At 32.3% G+C, this 27478-nt stretch overlaps 1 protein-coding gene across 1 annotated transcript in view; it reads right to left on the reverse strand.

Annotated features, from left to right (window-relative positions):
- dve (SATB1_N and homeodomain domain-containing protein dve) overlaps positions 1–27478 on the reverse strand; it is a 103223-nt gene that overhangs the window by 42565 nt on the left and 33180 nt on the right. The window contains exon 2 of the mRNA XM_077433184.1: positions 18187–18382. Within this exon, the coding sequence (XP_077289310.1) occupies positions 18187–18382 (196 nt within the window). The remainder of the gene's footprint in view (positions 1–18186; positions 18383–27478) is intronic.

Genomic DNA, 27478 nt, shown 5'->3' on the forward strand with positions numbered 1-27478 from the left:
TAAAATAAGCATAACAAATAAAAAGTTGTAAAAAAAGTAATATTAATATAATATACATATGTAAATGAATACTAAAAAATTACGTTTATTTATTTACATACCATATTTAAAATATTGAACTTCTAGTACATTTGAACATACATACATATGCTACTTTAATTCCACTGTTCATCTCTGTATTATACATACATATGTATTTGAATACAGACGCATCCAGTCCACGTGTCGCAATACATTTACTCGTGAACGGTTTAACGTTGATTCTAATTTACTTCAGTTCGGAAATCAAAGCAAATAAAGATTATCTCCACTGATGAAAATATAGGGAAGCGTGCGAAAGAGAGACCTGACGACTAAAATAGGCAAACTATAAACGAAACTCGATTAATATTATATTTTATAAATAGATATATATATATATATATATATATATATATATATATATATATATATATATATATATATATATATATATATATATATATATATATATATATATATATATATATATATATATATGTATACATCGAAGCTAATAAATAGGCGACAAATTTATTTAATGCTTGTTATGTTATGTGATAGGATACAAAGGTGTTTTTAACGTGAAAATCTTTGCGAACAGTAACAGATTCAACAGGCTGTTTTCACCGAGGGAGCTTTTCCGTGCGCCGTTCAAAGCTCGACACAAACAAACATATCCACTCAAATTCCCTTATAAACGAATTAACAGGATCTACAGTTTCCAGGCTGAGATTTGCTAATGGGAAGAGAATGAAGTTGGTACAGCCCTATCTAAAATTAAGGGTCTTTAAAATTAAAACATACAGACATACGTACATAAAAATATGTTTATGTAGATCTATGATTTATAAAATTATCTATAATTTACATAGTTTAAAACCACTTTTTATTGAAAACATTGTAGCACAATTTAAAATATGTACAGTTACATTAAACACTTTAAACATTTGAATAACGATTTAAAGTCATACTAAATTATAATGAGATGATTGTGCTTAAATTTTATAAATAATTTTGTAAATTTAAAACAAACTGATATATATGTAATATTATATGAGCGGTCAGCGGAAACCAGATGTAAATTTATGTAAGATTTCAAGCAATACAAATAAATAAAAAGTGAAAAAATTGGAATATTACATTACAGTGGGGATTTAAACATTCAGGGGTCGGATGCGTTAGCCATCTGTCGTATCCCTTGATTCTATCCCGTTATCTTGCATTATTCCTAATCCCATTCTCACGTATGCCTCGACATACATATGTACATACCTACTAGCGTGAAAAGTTTTTTTAGATGTACATCAGTACATACATATATAAACATACAATTAAATAATACGTTTATTTACAACACTGTGAGAGTCGCCCTCAGCCCTTCCGATTCGCTCGACCGTTTAAAATTATTTTCACATTAATTCGATCATTCATTCGGAAACGTTCGTTATATGACAAAAATAATTATGTAAAAACTAAACATACACATACATATGTACCTATGTACATACAAACATATATGAATTTCGATTATCCGTCCTCCTAGATAATCCTGCTAGCAAAAACCATCCATCCATTTCTTGCGTAATCCCAACTGCGCTGGAGTGAGGGGCTCTCCCTGCTTTTGTAGAGGGGGAATAAACACAACAAAAAATATTTTTCTCCACATGAATATAAGCAGATTAAAGTTTTTCTATGATTATATTATACAAATCATATATTATAAGTTTAGAAAAAAAAATCTTTTACTTGGAATCACTTTCAAACTTCATACATACATATGTATGTACGTATGTACCTGTATATTTGAATGGTGACCATAATAAATATAAGGCGACTTTGTCATAACTTTAACGTAATGCTGAAAGTGAGTGGATACGTATACATATATTATTTCTATATATTTTTACGATTATATATATTGTGTTATTTACTGTCGTTGAATTTGTGTGTGTGATTGCGTGTGTGGCATGGGGTTAGCGGCTGGTTCTCTTCAGTATGCAACGAGCGGTTAATCCCGTTAGCGCTCTCTCGCTCTCTCGCGATTCAGTCCACTCTCTCCATCCCTCTCTAATCCCTTATTTGAATCTTATCAGATCTCTCCTGGCTAGAACTCCACATGTGAGAGGAGTAGAAAGGGCCACGTTCATAGGCGACCTCAGAAAATGCGTGAACTTATTGATAATTTAACTTATTGTAATGCTCACGAATGATCCTAAACATGACTTTGATTTGATCATTTAAAAATTACTTGTGTACATAGCTTACTCTTCTATTTCTGGCATATTTGACAATTTTAGCCATCGATGTTCATCGTGCTTTCGTTGTTTTCATGATTTGTCAGACTAAAATCTTGGATGTCAGACTCAAAATAATTTCATCCTTAAAAAATGGGGATTACTTTAGATATATTATAGGTTAATATTGGTGTTGCGTTTATTTTAATATTTTTAAAGAAAAGCCTATGCAAATGATATTTTATATGTACATATAAAATTTACATAGATGTTACAATCTACAATATTATAAAATTTACACGTATAATAATGTAGATTGATAAAAGATTATCTTATTGTATCGAAAAGATCGAAAGTATAAATCACGTATGAAAAGTATAGATTTTCCAATATTTGCGATATCTGTCAAATAACATTTTTACCAAATTATGTAATCTAATATTATATATTATATATGATATGATATAATATGTAGGTACGTAAAATATAAAATGAGTGAGACTCTTCTTACTGTGAACGTTGCTCGAGGATTTTTACCCTAATCTCACGACCATATACACTTTTGAGTTTATATCCTGTTTCCATATTCTATTTATAATAAAAACATGTATGAATTATTCTTTCTTGGGGATAAAAAAGATCGTATAAGATGCATAAATAGATATGCTTTCTATTACACTCCGAAAGAGAAAAAGCACTCAGACTGTCTTTATTTTTCGCCTTTTATTTATTTCGTTAGAGTATGTACATATGTATGTATGTACATACGTATACATAATACTTACATTTTCATGAATATATTCATTTTATACCTATAACTATATAATATCTATAATATTTGTACGTAGTGAAATAAAGAAAGGGATTTGAGTTCCGATATTGTCCTTAGGGAAGAGGGCGTGGAGGATCCCATATCCGTTTTCGTAAGGGAGATTATCATTGTTTACTATACAACTAACCTCCCTGCCCTCCCCTTTATATATCTGTCAAACAAAGAAGTTCCACAGTCCTTATCGAAAACCTCAGAAAACTAGGTGCATAATAAACGCGTATAAATCATTGCATAATCCCAGCCAGCATCTTTTGATTGCGCGCTTAAGCGCCCAATATGAAACAAGGATTGACTTAAAGACGCAATTTATTTTGCCAAAGATTAGTGATAGTAAAATCGTAAAAAAATGTATATATGTATGATCTTCAGCTTTTATTTTAGAATTTGTATATCGTTGTTAAAAAATTTATTTATAATAAAATTAAAATTGTCAGAGTCAATTTAATTTAAAATAAATTATAATATTTAGAAATTTAATAAAAACATTGTATATATAAGACGCAATTTATTATGCCAAAGATTAGTGATAGTAAAATCGTAAAAAAATGTATGTATGATCTTCAGCTTTTTGTGTCACGGCAAGGTCATTCTCGTATGTACTCAGGGCCTCCGAGATGAATCCCGGGCCCTGGGGAAAATAATTTTCGGATCCTATAACAAACTAAAAAAATGATCTTATAGATATATTTTTAATATGCGAAAAATCTATAAGAAAAATAATAGGAAAATACCTATTATTTTAAATTTAATAATTAATTAAGAAAGTATGATATAACAGGCAAGAATTCAGACACAGGGACCCTGGAGTAGTCCGGGTCCTGGAACTTTACCCAGACTGCCTCCCCCCCCCACTCTCGTGAGCCCTGTAAAATAAACTTTGAATGTTTAAAAATGTGAAAGGGATCCCATCCATACGCTTCGAAGGGGTTTAAATGGTCTTTATGTACCGGAAAACCCCACAAAGGTTTGGATAGATTTCTTGTGCTCGAGATCTGATGCTCAGCGGTTAAAGAAAATAATATAGCACAAACGAATATATAATATAAGAATATAGAATGTAACAATAAATTATATAGTACATTGTACTATATTCTAATATTCTTTATTCTATTTATGCAACTCTTTGATTGCTGACGTCTTTTCTGTTGAAAGCCGGCCACGTTGAAAATTTCGCCAACATTTCCAACCAGAATTATTTAGAAAAAATATTTGGCAGTCTGGGTGTTATATGGTAGTTTTCTTTTAGAACAACTAATTACAGACACAAACAAATAGAGCTGGACGTAAAGAAACGCCAACTGTGACAGGGGGCCGATCGAATGTGCAGAAAAGGACATTATCCGAGGTAATCAGGGTACATGTGCACATGCAAAATATGAGACTTATATTTTAGTGGAATAACTTCACCTAAATGGAGCTATGTTACATATCGATACATTTTTTTTATTTGAAAATTCAATTATTTGGAAGAATGATATGCGTAGTTGTTTATGGAGTGAACTCGAATTATGTACGTTGATGAGAGTAAATCATAAATTAATTACTATTTATATTTAAACAAGTTTAAGTTTTAAATTAAAGTTGTTTAAATATTAAAAAAAAAATACAATCTTTACATTTAATATGCCAAAAAAAAAGATTAAATGATCATCATAGCAGCTGCGTATGCGAACAAAAGCGATCTCTTAAATGGATTACAGAACGCTGGGTCACGGTTGTAGGGATTACGCGCGAGCTCTCAAATCGCACATTCTTATTGACGAGATGTATGTATATATTTACTATGTATCCTATATATACCTATATAATGTAAGTATATACAGACTTATAAAAAAAGTGTGATTCGTTATCAAAAAAAAAAATTGGTGCAAAGTTATAGACATAAATCATCGGCACAGTTCGACTATGAGAGCATTTTCGGTACAAATTGATGGCAAATGTAGGGAAACTTACACGAGAAAAAGGTTCTACTTAAAATAAATATTATAAATGTTATAAACATGCAATATCAAGCAGATAGAAAATAATTTAAAAAGTCAAAATAAAATAATGAAACATTGCTTTAAAAAAAAATTACTTCTTCTGGCTTACGAATTCTAACCAATTCTAACGAATTCTATCAAGTATAAGTTGCATATTTAAAATAATATATATAAATTTTCAACTTGATACGTCCAGTGGTGTGAATAAAATCGTGTGGTTACAAAAATTTTGACTTTTCTAGGAGGAAAAAAATCCCACTTCTGGTTTATTGAATTTCATGGTTTTTTTTTATTTTCATCACATTGATACAAGGATTATACTTGTTCTATTGTACTTGAATTTTCTTGATTATACTTGAATTTTCTTGTGAAGAGCACATATATTTAAAAGATCGAAAAAAATAGTGGAAGAATAATTGAACAAGAGTAAACTGCCACTTCTGGTTGACGGATGCTCACTAAATTTTACACCTAGCTTGGTATTAAGCTTAAACTACAAGATATGAAATTTCAGTTCAATAAACAAAAATATTTCCAAGAAAAACATAAAAAGCCTCGATTATCTAGACCAAAAGTACTATTTTCGTGTATGAAATTTATAATATCTATTACATGTAAAAAAAAATTCAATCTGATATTTTGTGTAGCTTGGGAGATAATCGAATCCAAAAAATCCAAAAAAAGAGGACACCCACACTAAATGGAGGTACAATATCCGGTCAACTTAATGAATAAAAATTTACGTCGTATAGTGGTTTCTGATTGGATGGAGACGATGGATGAATCTAGCATGGTTGTTGGAGCAGTTTTTCTAGATTTTAAGCGAGCGTTCGAGACAGTAGATAGGAATATTTTATTACAAAAATTATATAAGTTAGGAATAAATGGTATAGTATTAAAGTGGCTTCAATCATACTTAAATAATAGAAGGCAAAGAGTAAAAATTGATAAGGTGTTATCCTCTGAATTTGTAACACCTCATGGAGTGCCGCAAGGGTCCAAATTGGGACCCTTATTATTTATATTATATATAAACGATATTGTTAAGGTAATTAAGATGTGTAAAATACATTTGTTTGCAGATGATACATTGATATATATAATTGGAAAGAATGTTGATGTAATGTCTGAGATTTTAAATATAGAATTAAATTATGTGAATGACGGGTTGTGTGAAAATAAATTAAAGTTGAATGTGAATAAAACAAAAATGATGTGGTTGAATGGTAAAAATAAAAATATATTGAATGAAATTAGAATTGATGATAAGTTAATTGAAAAAGTTGAAAATATAAAATACTTAGGTGTATACATAGATTCAGGACTAAATTTTAAAATGCACGCTGACTATATAATAAAAAAAAGGCTAGAAAAGTTGGTGTATTATGTAGATTAAGAAATATTTTAAGTAAAAAAAGTAAAATTTTAGTGTTTAATTCAATTGTCTTGCCACATGTGGTTTATTGTGCCACTGTGCTTAATTTGTTTAGTGGCCAAGATTTAGAAAAAATGCAAAAAATACAGAATAAAGCTATGAGAGCTATTTTGAATGTGAGTAGATTTAAGAGTATTGGAAGTATGTTAGATGAATTAGGATGGATGAGTATTAGAATTAGTCTAAATATTAGTACATTGTCTTTTGTTTATAAGTTAGATCATAAGTTATTACCTAAGTATTTTGATGATTATATAATAAGGAATAGAGATAAACATAGTTTTTATACTAGAAATAAGGACAAACTAGTTGTAAGTAGAGTAAGAAAGAATAAGACGGCTGGGGGTGTTTTTCACAGGGGTGTGCTCATGTATAATGCCCTCCCTGAGTGCGTCAGGTCTGCTAAAAACATGGATGCATTCCTGCGAGGTGCGAAGAGACACCTCTGTGAGGGACAGTACATATAAGTTAATTATAAATTTTAGAGTTAAGTATAATAATTAAGATGTATTTTTAAATTAGCTTGATAGCTAAAATATATATAAATAAATAAATAATAAATAGTAACCGATACTAAGTTTCAGTTCGATAGGGCTAACGGTGTTCAAAAAATCCCTAAAATACACAGATACATACTAACCAGTGGCGTGCGGTGAAAATCACACTGTTTTTGTCGCACACTCTTACATACGTGTGCACGAGCAGGATACTAGATCATGAAAACGTGATCAGTGATCGATTCTGAGTTCGAATCAGTCAAAATCTCGAGTTGAAATTTTCGCATCATCACAAAACTTCATCTATTGTTAGTACGTATGAATAAAGTTAAAAAAGTGAGTATTGATTTAAATAGCGTCATAAATTTTCCATAACACGTAAGCTACGAGGCGTAATTAGATACGTTGAATTTTGGCGAAAGTGCTGATTGATTTAGGAGGTTGTGCAAAGTTTTTTCCTCATACTAGTCGAGTCCCCTAATTGAATTTGACAACAAGAGTCCACTTGTTAAATCAAATAATACTCATTTAGCAGTTTTGTCACCGAGATGGGGCTATGTGCGTGGATAATGTGGCGGATATACATACCTGCATATACACATACATACATAAGTATAGCAACCAGTGTCGAAAATTTAAGTGTACACATCGACAAATTGTCGCTAAATTTCTAAATATATATTTTTATTAATCTTGACGACGGCTAACCGCGTACGGATGTAGTGATACACAGACAGGCCGAAAAACATCTCCTGTTCTCGTGATTTCTTGCTGTTTACCGAATACTGCTACTATTTTCATTGAAAATTAGGATCAGAATTAGAATGAACTATTTTGTGATATGATGGAATTTTTTGGAAGTTTAATTACGTATGCTGTTACACAATATAATAGTAAGTAAATACCTACATATGTATATTTGAAATTCATCTCTGATTAAATTATTTGATATCCTTACGACTTTTCTAAGAATTTGCCACAACAGCTGATTGTATGAACACATGTTGAGTTTTAATTTAGTTTTATGACAGAAGGATTATAAAAACTTTATCTTCACACCATTTGAATCGAGAACTTTTAAAATCACCATTAATCCGAGATTATCCGTCATATATTTATTATATGTAGCAATAATCATTACATAGTTAAATATAGTGGGAATAACGATTTGTAATGATAATATACATATAATATAATTATAGTTGCCCCGATGACTTATAAAATATATATAATTAGCAGGCAGTATTGTTATTTACATATGTTAAAGTTAAAGTTATTTATATTTACATATGTATGTGTGAAAAAGTGCCTGTCAATTCCAATGATGGTTACAAGACAATGTTGACAACATAGTGACAAATAAATGAATCTTTATAGATTAGCTACATCGAAATTTTAATATAAAACTGATCTACTTATTTATTAAACTAATTTAATTCATTACATTTGGGAATTAGTATGAACTTTATCTAATGGTTGAAGAGATTATATTATATTATCAACGAAAATTCGCTCGATTTCATCAACGTGAATACATACGTTGATGAAATATAAAACGGGCCAACTCCGTTCCACCGACTTGAAATTTCTCGAGGCTCGTTTTCCCGACTTGTTCGGTGTATTTCGTCGGAGAGTTAGTATTAATACAAAATACCAAAATTTTTTACATGGTGAAATACTTATTTTACGAGATAAATATTAACTATTAAAAAAATATTGTAAGAATTGACTTTTAAACGTTTTTTTTATTTATTTAATAAAGGTGTGTGTTTATAGCTTAAACATATATGAATGATCATAATATGTCTCGTTTATTACATACATGTATACAAAAAAAACATTTACGTGTACAATATACTAACTCGTGTTCAAGTAGACGAAAAGTCGAGAAAACAAGTGTTGAAAATTTTCAAGTGCATGGAGCGCACCGATATAATACATATGTACATATGTATGTACATACAACACGTATAGTCAGGGCCAACGAGAGAGGGGGGGGAAGTGTATGCAAATAACCCGGGCTCGGCTTTTGAAGGGGGCCCGGGGCACCCGCAAATAACATGTAAATTTTTAGCAAAAGTATAAAAGCATTATTTGGCCTTTATACTCTTAGAGTTTTTTGGACACAAAGCAAAATGGTAAAACTGTTTTCGAGAAACGGATTTTACCTACTTATAAAATTTAGGGAAAGATCCGTTCTGGTGTTCAGAATGGTCAGTTCCCTCGTCACAATATCCAAAACAAATTATTAAAATAACCCTTGACCGATTCAAGCAGGTAACAAGCGGACAGTTAAAAGTACGAGATTAGTGCATTTTTACATCGATAATAAACATGTTTCACATTTACCTTTTTGCAAATTTGCTATGAAACTTTTAACTTAAAATTGCAAATGTGATGCACGTGCTATCCCTAGAATAATTCAACAGAAATATACTAATAAACGATTGAATTTAATCGTCAAAAGTATCCGTTTATCTTTCGACTTTAGGAAAATACGGTATTCAAACACGCTAAAAATTTGCTGTATAATTTCGAGCGGTAGACTGGATTTAGAATATTCCAAATCGAAGTTAGTTTTTAAATTAATAATATTTGTCGTTTACGAATTCATTTTTATTATTCAATTGTTTTCTATGTTGATTATTTTAACCCATAATGAACATGTATCTATCTGAATTATATAGATATTTTAAAAAGCTCTCACAGATATAGTCATCCAAAATTCAATACATGTAACCTACTATGTATACCTGCTTTTCCATAAATAATATAAGTTGATATTTTACGGTTTTTTTATGATATATGAATAATGTTATGTTTAATTTTAATTTCATGTATGAAAGCATTATTTTTTCACAATTAAACTATTTTTGACGTGTTTATACATATGTTTTAATTATTCATTTTTTCATTTTATGTGCTGTTAATAGTTTATTGTTGTATTTAATTAATTTCATTTGTTTCACTGTAGTGTATTTATGTATATAAATTAATATGAAATATATTTTTTATTAATTAGCAACGATATTAATTGAAATACCCACATCCCTTTTTTTTTGCTAAAATGGGTCAAGGGGAGGGGGGGCTCGAATATTCAAATTTGCACCGGGGCCCGGATTTTTTCTCTACTGCCCTGTGTGTAGTAAATTGTCCAATTTGGTACATTTCCTTCAACGAGTGCACAGAATCTTACAGAAAAATTAAGTATGACGAAGGGATATATGAAAACACATATGCCCATAAGAGCATAGGCAGAAGTGGGTTTGGTGGGAGCTTAACCCCAGATTTATCGCAGGTTTGTTTACGTCTGGCCCGCGATAGCTGCGGCTAAGTCCTCAGCTATTCTTGCTGGCAGCGCTCATCCCGCGCTCTCCCGCCACTGTTATCACATCCATTTCCCGGACATTTGTATTGGTTCGCTACATACGTAATAACCGCTGAGCCGGGTAGGAGTTAAGAAGATTATCTTCTCATGATTGATGAAGCTCCTTTTGCTCCCGAGGGCAGCAGTCAGCGACTGCGGGGAATCCTCGCAATTTTTCCCTCTTTTAGTAAATTTTATTTCAATGAATTTAAACCGTTTCCATAAGTGACAAGTGTCATAATATTGGTACGTAAGTGTATGTACACTGTACACATCAACATACATACATACATTTATAAACATCTATTCTAGAGTTGTCTTGCTTCGTTTCTAATTCTTGGAATTTTTTTTTCAATTAAAAAAATAATCGATAAGATTAAGGTGTGGTTTCACTTTCAGAGCACGTCATAAATCATCCCAAAACTGTGATGAATGACGTGGAGAAGATCATGTCGAGGTACGTAAGGTTGTAGGGTATTTTCAACAATGTTTGAGAGAGTGGACTCGAAACACAACATCTCCTTTTTCATGCAAAAGTGAGGTGTATATCGAGACGAAGGTTTATTTCTTGTCTTATTGACCTGAAGGAAGGAATGAAATAGTATCTGAGAGAGCGAAACTCTACATCAATAGAGCTTTTTTTGGATGAGAAATGGATAGCTAAGCTTGCGTTATGCGGCATACATATTTCTTGATTTTTGATATTTACTTTGAGGGATTTTGTACAAATATATATTCAGACGAATGCGTTAAAAAAGAAGCTGGTTCTTTGTGACAGCGCGTCGCAAATATTTCCGTTTTGCCAGAATATTTGATTGCTGCTAACGTCAACAGAAAATTCAAACAAATAACTAAATAAAGAAAATTTATAAAATTAGCAAATTTTGAGAATTGAAGTACGTATATTATTTATTTTATTTATTTATTTATTTATTTATTTAAAGTTTGGACCGTTGTAGCATTACAGGAATTCCTAATGCGCCACAATGGTCAAAAATATAACAGAAACAAAATAATAAATTAGACATAACAAAAACAAAACATATATATACACAAACAACTAAAAATAATAATAATTATTATTATATATCGTTTATCGTCTTGAATTCATTCTATGTTTACAAGGTTTTTGTATTTCGTAATATTCTTTCTCGATTATGATTTTCAAGTTATGAATTCCATAAGTCCTCACCAGATAGAGTTTCAAAATATGTCATCCGGACTGACCGAAACCAATCACGACAAGCAAATAATACACCACCACCACGTCGATCTACTCTATCGCGACGATGCAGCCTCCAGGAAGAATCAAAAAGTTCAGCATCAAAAAATGATGAAGTCAACCATGTTTCCGTTAGTGCTACCATATCATCACAAATATGTAGTAGAAACGGCTGAATTAAACGCAGCCAGCTTTGTCCTGAGACCTCGTGCATTTTGGTAATAAATTACCAATTTTCGGTCTCCCAGTTTGGCGCGTGACTTTCTTTGAGACAAGAAATGGCAGTTTTGATTGAGCCAACGGAGGTTGAGCCAATGGAATTATTAATATTATATCAGAAATATTTAATTAATAAATTAATTAGATTTAAAAATTTAAATATAAATTTTATTTGAATTTAATATGATATACTTTTTTTAGTTTCTCATTGATAATCTCTTGCAAATGATTTACAAATTTTATGGATAATTTATGGATAAAGTACAAAAATTGCAATTATTTATTATTTATTTTAAATGCTTTTTATTATTACTAAATTATGTTCATAATACATCTTATATCTATTATAAAAGCTACTGATCTACTGATCATTTTCTATTTTCCAATTTTAATTTAATTTTGTTAGTAGTCATAGTATTGTATTATTATAATGTTAATATGTACAGCGTAATAGGAAAAAGAGCTCAAAAACCTATTTACAATTCTTAAAAAATTGCAATCAAAATTGTGTTTGTATGGGGAAACATCCTTTTCAGAAAATGACTCATTTTCCCAACTTTTTCGGGGTATTTCGTCGTCGAGTTTGTATACAAACAAAACAGGTATACTAAAATGTTTTACATATGTAGTGTAATACTTATTTTACGAGGTAAACATTAATTATTAAAAATGTAATATATAGCAAGAATTGATTTTTTAACGTTTCTTAATATATTTTAAGGGTGAAATATATTGTAATCTATGAATGATTACAATATATTTCGTATATTAAACATATTAAATACATGTATACAAAAAAAATGTATACAATATACAAACTCCAGTTTAAGCAGACGAAAAGTTGAAAAAACGAGTAGCGAGATATTGCAAGTTGGTAAAATGGAGCGCACCGGTTCCTGCCAAACTACATAGTTCGCGAGATAATTCTCCTATTTTCACTGGTTCGCAGATGTGAAAAGGTTGAAAGCCACCGAACACACCATTGAGTATTCAAACAAGTACCAATTCAATTTTTATATTTGAAAGTTTTTTTGATATTTGAATACATGTACATATGTACACACACACACACACACACACACACACACACACACACACACACACACACACACACACACACACACACACACACGATACAAATAGTAAGTGTTGAGTGCGCACGTTCGTGTGTTCGACTCGGCGTGGCCGCGTTAAGCTGGATTAAACCGAAGGTACGGAATTAGGGTGAGCCGGGATTACGGCGCGCAAACCTCTGCCCGCACCCGATTATACCAACCTGCATATTAGTGTGCGAGAGTGTGTATATGTAGTACTAACATACACCCTTATGAATCAATGTGGATTTTCGAATCAACGTTGAGGAGCGATCCAGTCGATAAAAGTGTTTGCATATATGTATGTACCATAAATAATACATATTATACATACATATATTAGCCAGCAGCATAAATCGGTAGTTGCGTTAATGCTAATCGCCAAAAGGTTGCTGGGTTCGATATTTGCGGATATTTGTGACTCCAAGTCGATTGTTCTATATCGGAGTTTGCTTTAAAAATATATTAAAAATAACTAATTCTCTTTTTCGAGAATTAGTTCAATTTATTTACTTAAAAAAAAATAAACACTCAATATTCGCCTGTTGAAGTTTATTTGGATCGATTATGATAAGTTTTGACTGATTAACGAGAATCCAAAGTCACTGTTTCGCTAGATAGTCGCCATACAAAGCGCACAGCGCTAGCAATGGGTGTTTGTATGGGAGAAGCGCCATTTTCAGAAAAACGTCGTTTTTTTCATGTCCATGAAAATAAAAGTCGTTAAAAGACTCTGGTTCTTTAATCTTTAATTTGAACATAAAATATACCTGATCTTATGTAATATGATATAAGGAAACCGAAATGCCCTATTTTGACGCAAAATGTCAGGTTATACGTATATAAGATAATATGTTTTTTTTTTATTTAATAAACGTTTACATAAAAAAAAACGAAGAGAAAGATCTGGACTCATCCGACCTGTTGTCGGGAGTGGTATGCACGTCAGCGTGTCTCGTTTGTAAGAAACTGAGAGGAGCCTTTGTGCGCGTCCGGCCCTGGTCGTCGAGTCTCGCGATTTGCGAATTTAATCCCTCGTCAAGAAACCTGAATGGGGATTTTATATGTTAATTCTTAATCGGCCGTGATTAATCAAGATTACGGTGGCGAGCGAACGAGGGGCCACCGGTAACTCGCGGGGGAGTTCTCGACTTCTCGAGAAAAGGCGACGCACCGGGCGGCCGAACGAGAATAAATAAATAAATAAATAAAAAAAATGAAAATAAAAATGTGTGGGGATTACGAAAAAATACAGCAAAGTCATTTCCATAAGCCGATTTCTGTACAGCTTGGCTACTACAAACACGATCGGTTCTTAGACGCTTAATACTCTTACTGGCTCAGCTTAAGCCGAAATAAGCATTCGTGATGAATGTATGCACACACATTCATATGTATATGCATATACACACACATCAGGAGCACACGTGCAAAGCAATTTTTTAAACCAATTAAAATAAATAAAATATGGTAAAAAAATCGATTGCTTCCAAAAAATTTTACCTCAATTCAGTATCCGAAAAACTTGAACTTAACACCAATAAAACGGTGTAAAAATTTTTAATTGTAATTTTTGTTTTGTCAATTAGTGAAAAACATCACTTAAATTTTTTTTCAACGAGGACTCAATGAATATTAACTAATTGATATGGTAACCAAGTAAATTCGGACCAACAGACAGTTTCGGTGATTTTTGCGGGTGGGATTATTCCACAGATTTTTTTATGTACACACATTTTTAATATCATTTATGTTAGTTTTATTGTTTAAATCACTATTAGACAATGGTGTTACCTTTGTGCGAACAAAACCAAATTTTACCTTAATTACTTACGTACAACCAAATCATAAAAAAAAAACTTCATCTATTGTTACTACGTACATAGATAAAGTAAAAAGTATTGTAAAATTGAGAGAATAAAAGCATCCCCGAAAGCAAACATGATGAAGTCTGAAATTTGAAACAGATAGTACCTACATATGTATGTATACGAAATATACATAAACGAAAAAAAGAAAATATTTGAAATTCAGTTATTTATTTTTAATTTAAAAAAAACTTAACCATCACCTAAATTTCCCTACACTGCATATAATAGCATAAAAATTGTTTTTTTTTCATATAAAAACGAAACAGATAAATTCCACAAAATTACAACTGTCATGTATGAACATACATATATAGATTTAAAATCATGCAACCGACGCACACTCCCACATATGTATGTATGTACGTACTTAAGCAGAGGTTATCCCCGTGTGTTAGTATGAGAGGAATCGACTGGATATATATACATACACACATACATTTATATCCCGACACATCCTGGATTAGGCTTTGTACAACGGCTCGCCGGGGTACGACGGACAAAGGCGTTATCCCAGAGCCGGCCCTGGGGCGCGAGCGAGACAAAGCGAGCCGCCCTGGAGATTTTGAGATTATGATTCATAAAGAGAGCGCAGAAGAATGAATGAATGGAAAATTATTATAGAGGGAGCCGAAATCTTGGGGATTATAGACGGTGGATAGTTGAAGGGGAAATTTTAAGGGCGTATATGCACACATACTAGCTCGCCAGTCGAGTGGTAATCGCGAGGGCTGACTAATGAATGCCTCTCTCCGAGCTGTGTGGGAAAGGGGCGGATAAAGGAAAGTTTAGCTGATCGAGGAGTGCACGGGGCCAAATTTAGTCATTATTGAAAGCGAACTGCTGTACGAGTCAAGTATCGGCCAAATTTAGTAATTATTGCAAACGAGTTGTTGTGCGAGTCGAGTGCCGACAGGTACTCAGCAGTGCAAACAATAATACCGCGTGTAATTTTAAAAAACAAAATTCGGTGCAGTCAGAATTTCGAACGATTAATGTCACCTAATATATAATTTCGAAAGAGACTTTGCATATATGTATATATGCATATGTGTAACATTGGTTGGTTGGTTCGTAAACAACACATTCGATTTTTTTTTCGATGGTTCGATCGTTCGTCGTCTGTAGATCGGTGACGTCATCGAATAAATGATCCGATTTTTTTTTTCGATTCATAGACACCGATTCCATTTTTCGGGCGAAGCCCAAATCGGCAATTGCTCATGGGGGCGCAGAGGGGTGAAGCCCTAAATGGCAATTGCTCATGGGGGCGCAGAGGGGCGAAGCCCTAAACGGCAATTGCTCATGGGGGCGCAGAGGGGCGAAGCCCTAAACGGCAATAGCTAAGAGGGACGCAGAAGAGCGAAGCCCTAAACGGCAATTGCTCATGGGGGCGCAGAGGGGCGAAGCCCTAAGCGGCAATAGCTAAGGGGGGCGCAGAGGGGTGAAGCCCTAAACGGCTATAGCTAAGGGGGGCACAGAGGGGCGAAGCCCTAAACGGCAATTGCTCATGAGGGCGCAGAGGGGCGAAGCCCTAAATGGCAATAGCAATAGCTAATGGGGCGCAGCCATCATCGAACAAATGATTCGATTTTATTTTTTTCGATTCATAGGCACCGATTCTATTTATTTTTTAAAGGGCAAAGGCTCAGGGGGTGCCGAGGGCGAAGCCCTAGAAGGCAAAGGCTCAGGGGGTGCCTAGGGCGAAGCCCTAGAAGGCAAAGGCTCAGGGGGGCGCCGAGAGCGAAGCCTTAGAAGGCAGATGCTCGGGGGGGGGCACCGAGGGTGAAGCCCTAGAAGGAAAAAAATAAAAAAACAAAATAATTTTTTTTTTTAATAAAATGTTTACTATTAGATTAGCCATGTTTAAGCGGTTTATATTATAAATACTGAGCGAAGCCGGTTAATACAGCTAGTATTACTATAAATATTATAAGCATTAAGTATCAAGAAGATAAAAATAATTTAAAAGGTCAAAATAAAAAAATGAAATATTGTTTTATAAAAAAATTATTAATTAAAATTATTACTTCCGGTATACTAATTCTAACCAAAACTTTATCAACTCTAAGTTAATACATAAATAATACAAGTAAAAAAAATTCAGCTCGATACATTTTTGACTTATGATTATTATCCATTATTAATTATCCTATATTATTCTACATTATTATCCATTATTATCCCTTTTCTCAATTAAATATATTCTTATTTCAGGCAATAACTTTCGAAACCTAACAAAAGCTTATTCTTTGTTCAACCACCTTATTTCATTGTGAATCAGCGCATGTGTCTCAACCTACAAAAGAATTTGAAATTTAATTATAATTAATTATTGTTACTATTTTATTTTAAAATATGGATATCATTACTATTTTCAAAATTCACAATCGTAATTGAGATCGATCAAAAGTTGCTTCGTGATCGACCGGTCGATCGCGATCAAACGGTTAGGAGCCCTTGATCTAAGTGCTAACTGTCGACGGGGGACGAACGAAATTGAACGAACGAATTGACAAAGGTCTTATACCAAAGGACCTTGCGAGTTCTCCATAGAGGGAATAAAAATACGCCAATACCATTTTACAACGCTTAAAATGTAGAAAAATTATCATCATAGCTGATAGATAAAACAATAAAAAAAAAGTTCTTCTGAAATAATCATCGAAAACCAAAATCCGGATAAGATAAATAAGTATGAATTACAAATTATCACACCTCTATATTTGATATAAATTAATAATTAGTACACCAATAGACGTAAATGTATTGCTACGTAATATCTGCATGTCGATTTAGATTTAGAAAGAAGTTCATGCAAAAAGTTTTGACTTAAATTGCGAACCATTTTTTTTTAATTTACGTTTTGAGATTAAGGATTAAGATATATGTATATATAAACATAAGCTTGAAAGCAAGATCTCGTATCACGAATCAATAGCTGACAAATTTGGGTCATAGGAAACATTCAGCCGATTGTCAATACATACGCAGAGCGTTCACCACACTTTTGTGCTATTAGATTAATTTGGGCATTCGGATTGATTTCAACATGTCGGATAAATTTAGCAACTTCAAAATATTTATCGTGACAATTTGCCTGTATGTTTGTCCGATCGGGTTGCGTACATATATACCCTTTCGTTTGTTCAACACTGACGAGCGTTAACCGTTATCGCTCGACGCGATTGTTCGCCGCTTTTTTTGTGTTCGAATGTATACCGATTTTTTTTATTATTACTTTAACGCTTCGTATACAAGAAACTGCATAAGTTCAATCGCGATAAAAGATTAAAGCGCTCCAAAGAAATCTGTCATCGTATTTGATGCCGCGTTATGAAACACATACATATGTATGTATGTACATATTATACATGCAAAGCGTTCACGTGTGATTTATATAACGGGTAGTTACCTGAGCTCGTCTTGGACATGTCGAATATTTCTTTCTTGGGTGTCAACAGTAAATTGGGTGAATCTGCCGCTGGCGAAGGCCGAGTTGCTGAATGTGGTCGACTAGGAGGACGTTCAGTCCTTTCGAGATCAATGCGCGAAGCACTACTGCTTCTCGGTGGACTCTTGCAGGCTCTTGTTAAGGATAAAGCTTGATTCTGTAAAAAAAACGAAAAAAATATTTATTTAAAAATGACATTTGCAGTATCTTTGTACAATATACATACATATGTATATGTACATAAAAGTGGCGTACCGTGAAAATCCCCCTTTTTTTGCCGCATAACCTTACGGAATACAAGGAGACTCGGAATGACGTCTCCTAGTCCACTTGTATCCTTTTCGCTGTGTGACAAAAATAAGAATATTTTCACGGCACGCCACTGGCACCCAAGTATGGAAATACATGCATATTCAACTAGACACAGAATTTTTACATAGAAATAGAGTAATCCTACTAAATATTCAAAGAATCGTGTGATGTATTTATTTATTAAAAGATTGAGTTTAACCTAACCAATTTTTATGAAGGTAACATTCGAATATAAGAATAAATAAGTAAAAATAAAAAAAATATATTTTTGATCAAATGACTAAAAAAATTAAATAAGAATGATTGGTAAGAGTTGTAAATATATAAAATGTTATAACAAAATCTTTATACGTTATAGTTTGTATAAATGCCAATCAAACGAATTTACCTGTTGCGCTGGCAATCACATATCTCATACTAATGTTCCATTGAGTCTGTCTGGACAATCTGTGAGAAATACAACTATATGTATCTTGCTACTTTTAGATCGGCCAAGATAAGCCGAATACCACAAAAGTTTATATTGACCCGAGGCCAATTTTCGGTTAGTATTAATCATAACACCTGGTCAGATTTGGTAAGTAGTGGCAGTAGTAGTTGGCAGATTGACTATCAATTAGCCCGCGAGTGTTGTTTACAAAACTACGAAATTTACTATTTAATAAATAAACAAAGAATTCAACGATTGAGACGTTATAACGTAGCTTATCTCTGTTGTCTAATCTCAATCATTATTGCTTTTTACCGCGCATAAATCGCAACGACTCGTTAATTTCGCGGGCACGAAACTGCGTCCGGTTTTCACCTGTGTATTCGTTTATACAAATATTGGAACTTTTGTGTTTATAATTGATAGGCATTTAGGAGATAAGGCTGTTGAGGATGCTCTGTAATATGTGGTATGATGATCACAATTCGAGTTGTTTGACGATCAATCAGACCACGCTATTGATTAAGAGTGATTCAAACAATTACCAAGTGGCTCATTTCTCAGTCGCATATCACTTATGTGATGTCGGGTTCGCAATCATCTGGTGCAAACTCTGGTGAATTAATAGGTACAAAATGTATAGGGTGTTAAAACAACGTATAATTAACGTACAACGAAAAAAATATATATAAACAGAATTTATATGCATATGTATTTTTTTTTTATTTTTCAAAATACGTACACTAAAAAATATTATTTTCAAGATATGATAAGTGAAAAGTGTTTATTACAGTAGAAAGCGTTTATCGCTAATATGCACAACTATTTTCTGAAAAAATCTGAGCCCGAAATGATGTCGTCATCTACAAATGTCATCACCAAATAACCAATGGGGTAACTTCTCGAGCGCATTACTCGTACTACACTGATTGCTTTGCACAAATACATTGTAACTGATAATATTATATTCAAACGTACATTGCATTTTTATATATGTACATATGTAGATTTTAAAATATCTTGAATGCCTATATTTTTTGTAAGAATACTTATACACTCACCAATTCTTCAAAGTCAAAGATGGCCAAAGGCGCTTTTTGGAATTTCATATGTTTTATTGCTATTTTGTTCTGTTGGTCATAAGCGATCCGTAATTAGCAATTGTGACTGTCAAAACCAGCTAAGCTTGGTAATAAACTTTAAAAACAGGACATCAAAACTATCTTGTGAAATAGTATCTTAGTTATTAAACTTGTCTTTTATGAAAAACATAGATAAAGTTAAAACGTAAGCGGTCTGTGGCCAAGTTTGATGCTAGTGGCCTCATAAATAAATATACATATGTATATTGGGCCAGAGTGAAATACGTGAATTATGGATTTTCATTGGTCTAATGAGTTAGTGGAAAGTTTTTGTCTTATTAAGGGAACGTTGAATAAATTAAATTATTGTTTTTATATAATGTCCTGTGTCTTTACTCGATGTATTGCAAAAAAAAAAATATTATTATTTTTTACGCTGTTGTTTTTTGTAACCCTACATTTTTGAAATTCTTGTCGAGATAAATCGATTAGTTGGAGGCTCTGGACCTTGTTTAAAATCAATGATTTTTTTCTATTTAACGTTCTCTTGATATGATTAAAGTTTTCCACTAGGTCCATTAATAAAAATCCAAAATTAGCGTTTTCGCTCCGGTCTAATGTACATACATATATCGTGAACTTTTTCAATCGTACCAATATATGTATGTAATAATATTATACTCACATTGAATACGGGCAACTTTGTACACAGCCATTATGATTTGAAATTTGAAATGACTTTATAAAATTCAATTTATCTCTTTTGAAATCATTTTTTTTTTGTCTCGTCTGAGCTACCTAGCTCTAGCTTATTGCATCCGCTAAACCCGTGTCCACATTCATTGCCACCAGCTCATTGTGTTGTACAGTTGCTTGGCGCTTTCCTCGGGGCAATATCAGCGCCACACACGGGCTAATATTAGCATTGTGAGCGACATTACTTAATATCGTATCGCATGAATAAAATCGCATTGGAATTCGTGGTGTCGTTTGACCCCATTTAACCCAGATTACGCCTGGTGTGATTCTATGTACACCATCGACGATATTGAGAGCGTGCCAGCGGTGGGCAAACTGGACCGCCGAATTTACGCCATCACCCACGGACAACAATTACTCATATCATTTGCCATAACTTTGCTTTTGAATATTCCTAAGGACGGTGGAAAAATTATCGCGAGTTTTCTCGACGGTAAGGCGTGGTGGAGGCTTCGGTAGTGAAAATTTTCACCGAATGCTTCTTCCGGTTAGGCATCGCTGGTTTTTCGTGTGCTGTTTATTATCCGGCGCCGAAAAGATAATTTACGACGTGTTATTTTCATCTGTCGCAATTGTGCTACTCGCGTCAGTATCACGGTCGCTCACTAAAAAACAATCAAACGCCACTACTTAATGAAGACTAGGTCCAAAGGTGAAGATGGCGCGCGCGACCCACAGTTTTACGCCTACCCAACCCTGCCTAAATACATGTGTGCATTTTAGGCAGGGGTGTGGTACAATAAATAATTTTAAACTCTATACACCTACCTATACTATGAACAGAACTGTAGATACATACATATGTATGTACATATGCACATAATAAATATGGTATGAAAGTAAAAATTCACAGTCAATAATGATATGTACTTAAAATAAAATAATTGTGATTTTATTCCGTCATATATAAACAAAGTGGCTCAAACAGTGATCTATACTTCTTCGTCTGGGCAAAACAAAAAAATAAAAATCATTATTAATCGTAAAATCATTCCATTTCCTTATCAGAATTTCATGTTTGCATAAAACTACCAGGGCGAATAAGTTTTCATTGTGATTATCTTTCGAATTTTAATAACAATAGAGTGAACATGCTATGAAATGTTTACGACGTGCATATTTTACAATATAATACACGTATTATATAAGCGTTAAATTGTTTCGAATTTTATTATAATTATTTGCATTGGATAAACAGAAATCTCATTTCCTTGCAAGATAAAAAGTTTTTGTTCCGAGCTTAGTAGCGATACGTCGCCTGCTGACTCATATGTATGTATGTATTATACATACATATTAGTATGTATATTAGTTTATAATAAATATTTAAATTCTAATTTCTTTAAAACTCAATATATTCTTTACAAATACATAAATATAAATACATATGATATGTAACTAACTTTTTTTCTCGATTTTCTCTTTTAGATAGCTCCATTAGCATACTGTGGTATCCTTCGTCCAGAAATAATGGCCGAACGCTGAAAATAAGTTCGGAACCCGCGCAGTTTTATTATATGGAGACTTTGTGCGTTCTTTGGAGCCATTAATCAAATGTCAGGAACAATTCATAGCCAGTCTGCGAGACGTATGCGTTATTAATATTCCAATCCGCTTGCGTTAACAAGAGACTCATCGAGTTCAATTCACGACCAAATCACGCTTGTGACGAATACATTCATATTAAAATAATATAATTCTCAACATTTGGAGAAATTCAAATTACCGATTGCTCAAATGAGATTTCCGGAGAATGTTCATAAGCACCACATTCGAACGGGAAAAACGTCACGTTTCAACCGTTGGATTTTCTTAAATGTATATATAAGCAACGCTAAAAGGTTGTTATATAAAAATAAGATATCTGTGTCGGTGGAGGAGTGTTCGCAGATAGGGTTAAGTGGGATTAAACATGGCGTTCATTAAAGAGATATGAGGCTCGCGCCAGACCAACTGATTTATCGCTGCTTATTGCACACGGCTGGATCGGCGCCTCAACAGAATCATTCTTAGCTTTGATGTCCAACAAACGAAAGAGTGAAACTAAAAAAAAATAAAAAAAAAACGAGGCGAACTCGAGGATGCCATATCCTGTGCGATTTTCAGTACGCGTTATACATATGTATATATGTATGTATGTACCTACTACATATTATTTAGGATTTGAAAAAAAATAATATCTAAGGATTCCATAATATATGTATGTAGTTACAATTATATAAATTGTATAAGATATATGTATATTCATAAAATCAGGTCAGACAGATTAGGGATTAGCTTAGACAGATTATGTAAATTATGTTAAGCGGACGACAACGTTGGTAATATATTTTATCAAAAGCAACGAGCAATCAATTAAAATATATGTATTTTTATTATAGATACTTACATATATAATATATTGTAAATATGTACGTATTTAGAAGAAGGGCAAAGGCATAAAATAAGTAAATATTATTTTTCAACTAAAAAATCTTCATTGAGTTTTTAACTTACTCCAGTACAATCATTAACTATTTGAATAGGTAATAGTGAGTGTTGGGAATATTAAAAATGATATTATGTATACTATGTGCAAAATATAATGTGAAATGTTAGTAAAAGCATGAAGCTATTATTTTATATTAAATTGCTATGAAAAACGAAATATGTATGACACATTACGATAAAAATATTATTTGGATGATTAATTAGCGGAAATTATTACATAAATATTATAAAAAAATAGCGTTCTTAAAGGCAACCATTTAAAAATCTATAAGAGGTCCAGTTTGCACCATAAACAAAGTGAGGGCCATTTCGACTAATTAGTATTGATACTTAATAATAATTGATATATATATATATATATATATATATATATATATATATATATATATATATATATATATATATATATATATATATATATATATATATATATATATATATATATATTGTATGTATATAGAGATTGTATTTTATCATCGAACTAGTTAAACGTACTTTGAATACGAGTGTGTATTTAATATTGATGACCATAAGTTAAATAAAAAACAATCGGTTACTGATATACTCTAAATTTAAACCTTATTGAAAGTGTTCAATAATAAGCTGACATGTAAATTTTGAATTGAGAATTAAAATATTGACAAGACCACAAACTTCCATCGACGAAACAAAATTTTCTGCCAATAACTCTAGTGTGTCATTAAATGTACTTAACCACACTTTAAAATTATAGTTTTATTTCATTCTAAATAACAATATTTCGTACGCGAGGGACTTATCTGGCACAGAAGTGTCTGTCAGCTGTACGATATGTGTGTGCTAGGCCCCCAGATATCAAATTGATATAATCCAAGGCCTTTATGTCAATACTATGAACTCGACTGTGATAATGGATAAATATTTGCAATATTACCTTATCGTCAGAAAGTTGATCTACTTCATGTAATAATCGCATATATCGCTCGTATTTTATAATAAAACGGATTGCTGTGATTATATTTTTAAAGTGTATTATGTAAATCATAACAATATATGAATTATGCATTCAAATATTTGTTTGAAATTGAGATATTATCATTATGAATTTACATATATATGTACATATGTATATATATATATATATATATATATATATATATATATATATATATATATATATATATATATATTATGTATGTATATACAAATATTAATATTATATTAAAATCGATGAAATTTATAATATTAATATTATTAATATTATTTGTGTCCATCGTGGAAATGAGTATTGACAAACATTGGGCATTTTTTTTTAAATAATAATAATAATAACTTTTTTATTCCAGACGAAAGGGAGAATAGTGAAAAACGAAAACAGTCATCAAGGTGATTGATTATCCAATGAAAGTGCTCGATATTTAAATTTAATAAATTTCACGGGAGAAAATAAAGATTCACATAAATACAATATTTACTCCCACAACATGATAAAATTTGAAGATGAGTGTCCTTTATATTATATACGAATATTTTTCTGGATACATACATATATAAGATTTCAATTGTGTCAATTTAACGTCATTTTGCATTTCAATCAACGGAAATTCTAAATTTCCCACATCCATTAGAAAAATCAAATCATCCAAAGGATTTTTCTAGACTTTGGTAGATAAAGATTTCATTTAAAGGGGATAGCTTATCACTGATGAGAAACTGCAAATTTCATGAAGCTCATTAAAATCAGTAAACCTTGGTTTCTTCTTTTTGGTAGAGCGACCGTCATATTGCATATTAGGCACACAAACACTTGTCTTTATTAATCGTAAAGAAAAATTCCTATTCCCCATCGTTATTAAAATTATATGTTTTTGGTTTCTCTGTAGCATTCATTTTTCGATGTCTCTGATATCAATCACAATTTTTAAAAAATCGTTCAAAAATAGATATTTGCAGAACAGAACTGTAAAAAAGAATGAAACGTATTGCTAAAACCAGTCATTTAAATATACCTACAAAATTGATGAGGTAGATCGCGATCGACTGGTTGGGAACCATTGGTGTAAATCAAGCTTTAAATATTTTCTTGCTAATTTTTTTGACGAATTAACCTTTTTGCAAGAAGATTTATACATTAAATATATATGTATATATATGTAATATGTAAATTTCCATTCGCATATGTTACTTTCAATTTGTCCAGTCGAGTTCTCGTAATCGATAACAGATTTGTTGTACATAGTTAGATTAAGGAGCCGAAATAAAGGTGCTAATTCTAATACACGTGAGCTGTACATTAACACGTCTCGTGTGTCTTTTACCTGTCAGCCAGGCCGCAGACCGGTTTCAAATTATTTGCTTAGAAAAGAAGCTTTCGAAGGAGAAACATCGCTTGAAATGAGACAAACTATGGCAAACAATGTCAGTGTTTACGTAGATACCCTCAAAATAAAATATTTTGAAAATCATTCGATGGTAATTCGAAAAACAAGAAATGGCCATGTAAGTGGTTGAAGGAATTGCATTTTATTCAAATACAATGTATCAATTAAGCGAACTTGATTGAACTTCGCGTTATATAAATCGAAGTCAGCCAACAATCGAGTAAAAAAACCGATTCGTCCGATTCATTGTTGTGTACGAACTTGTTTGTATAATATGTGTATGTACTCTTACGCGCACACGCTTTGATTCGTCAAATCTGTTTTTAAGGCGTTCAATAAGTTGGGGGACTTAAAATTTTGCTGTCATATGTACATACATACATATGTTTATAAATAGGTACTTACATATAATGTGGGTTTTACCGCATTTAATCAAGATATCTGTTTTAGAATATGGAACAAATATGAAAACAACCACCTGAAACAATCTGTCTTTAAAATAAATTATCAAATTACCACATTACAATACATATTTGTATGTATGTATGTATACATATGTACGATAAATATAATATTCCCGGCCATAATAAAGTATGGGTACCATTTATCGGCACAGTAAATAAAAAGAATGCCCCTCTCTAAAATAGCTCGCACGACAGATTCGGTTTTCGCCAGGCAAATCAAACGTCAAACGTCAAAAACGCCAGTAACAAAAATAAATACTGACCCTAAAAACCTCAAATGAATTGGGCCAACCCTAACTTAACCTAACCCTTAAATAAATAAGTGTTGGCTGCTAAGATGTGTTTGGATGGATATTACGATGTGTCGACCATGAGGAGAGTGGGAATGGATAGGAGTGGGGCAACGCGCTATCATCCAACTGTCAAAAATTATAATTTAACTGATAGGGAAAATGTAATTGAATATGATTTCACTTAACTATACCTACTGAAAATGTAACTGGTTATGATTTCACTGAAACGTCAAATTTGATTTTTGTTACTGGCAACCCGTTTGACATTTGATTTGCCGGGCGAGCGCCGATTCTGTCGTGCGAGTGTATTTTAGAGATGTTAATTTGACATTAAATGTCGTTTTGACATTTGCCGTGTAATTTATTTTACAGCCTTGCCAAAAATATCATCCCATAGAGCAGGGCTTCCCAAACTATGTTCCACGGAACACTGGTGTTCCGCGGAACCTGAATAGGTAGTCCGCGAAAAATTTGCAATGGTTTTATAGGCTGCTACATATTTAAACAACTTCTACCTCAAATTGAAAGGCGAGTAATTTTCAATCTCCACTGATGTTTATGACGTCAAGAATCTAAGCACATACAGGCGGAGAGTTTGAATATAAATTGGATACGGAAATGAAAATGGTGGAAAAAGTATTACAATATAAGGTAAAAGTAATACAAGAGATAAAATTGAATTTCGGATTTCATCAATAGAATCTAATAATTTTGATTGTTTTCCTGCCTTAGATAAATGACTTAGATTTTAAAAGATGTAGAAGTTTCCAAAGTATTTTTTAGAGCACCTATATAATTTGAAAACAACTCTTTTGCAATATTTTTCGAAATCTAGAAAGAATATTCCTGGGTTCGGAATCCATTTTCCGTGACAGCTAAACCAGTAAACCACTAAACCAGGCTTAAGTGCAAGTGATTATGAAAATCTAATTGATTTACTCGGTGACTCTGCTATGAAAAAAAAATACAAAGATCAGCCATTAAATGATTTCTGAGCGAGTTCGTCAGAAGAATACCTCAATATGTCAAAACAAGCTATTTTACGTGCGTTTTCTATGTATAT

Source organism: Arctopsyche grandis, chromosome 1 (assembly GCF_051622035.1).
Source record: "Arctopsyche grandis isolate Sample6627 chromosome 1, ASM5162203v2, whole genome shotgun sequence".
Taxonomy (NCBI): domain Eukaryota; kingdom Metazoa; phylum Arthropoda; class Insecta; order Trichoptera; family Hydropsychidae; genus Arctopsyche; species Arctopsyche grandis.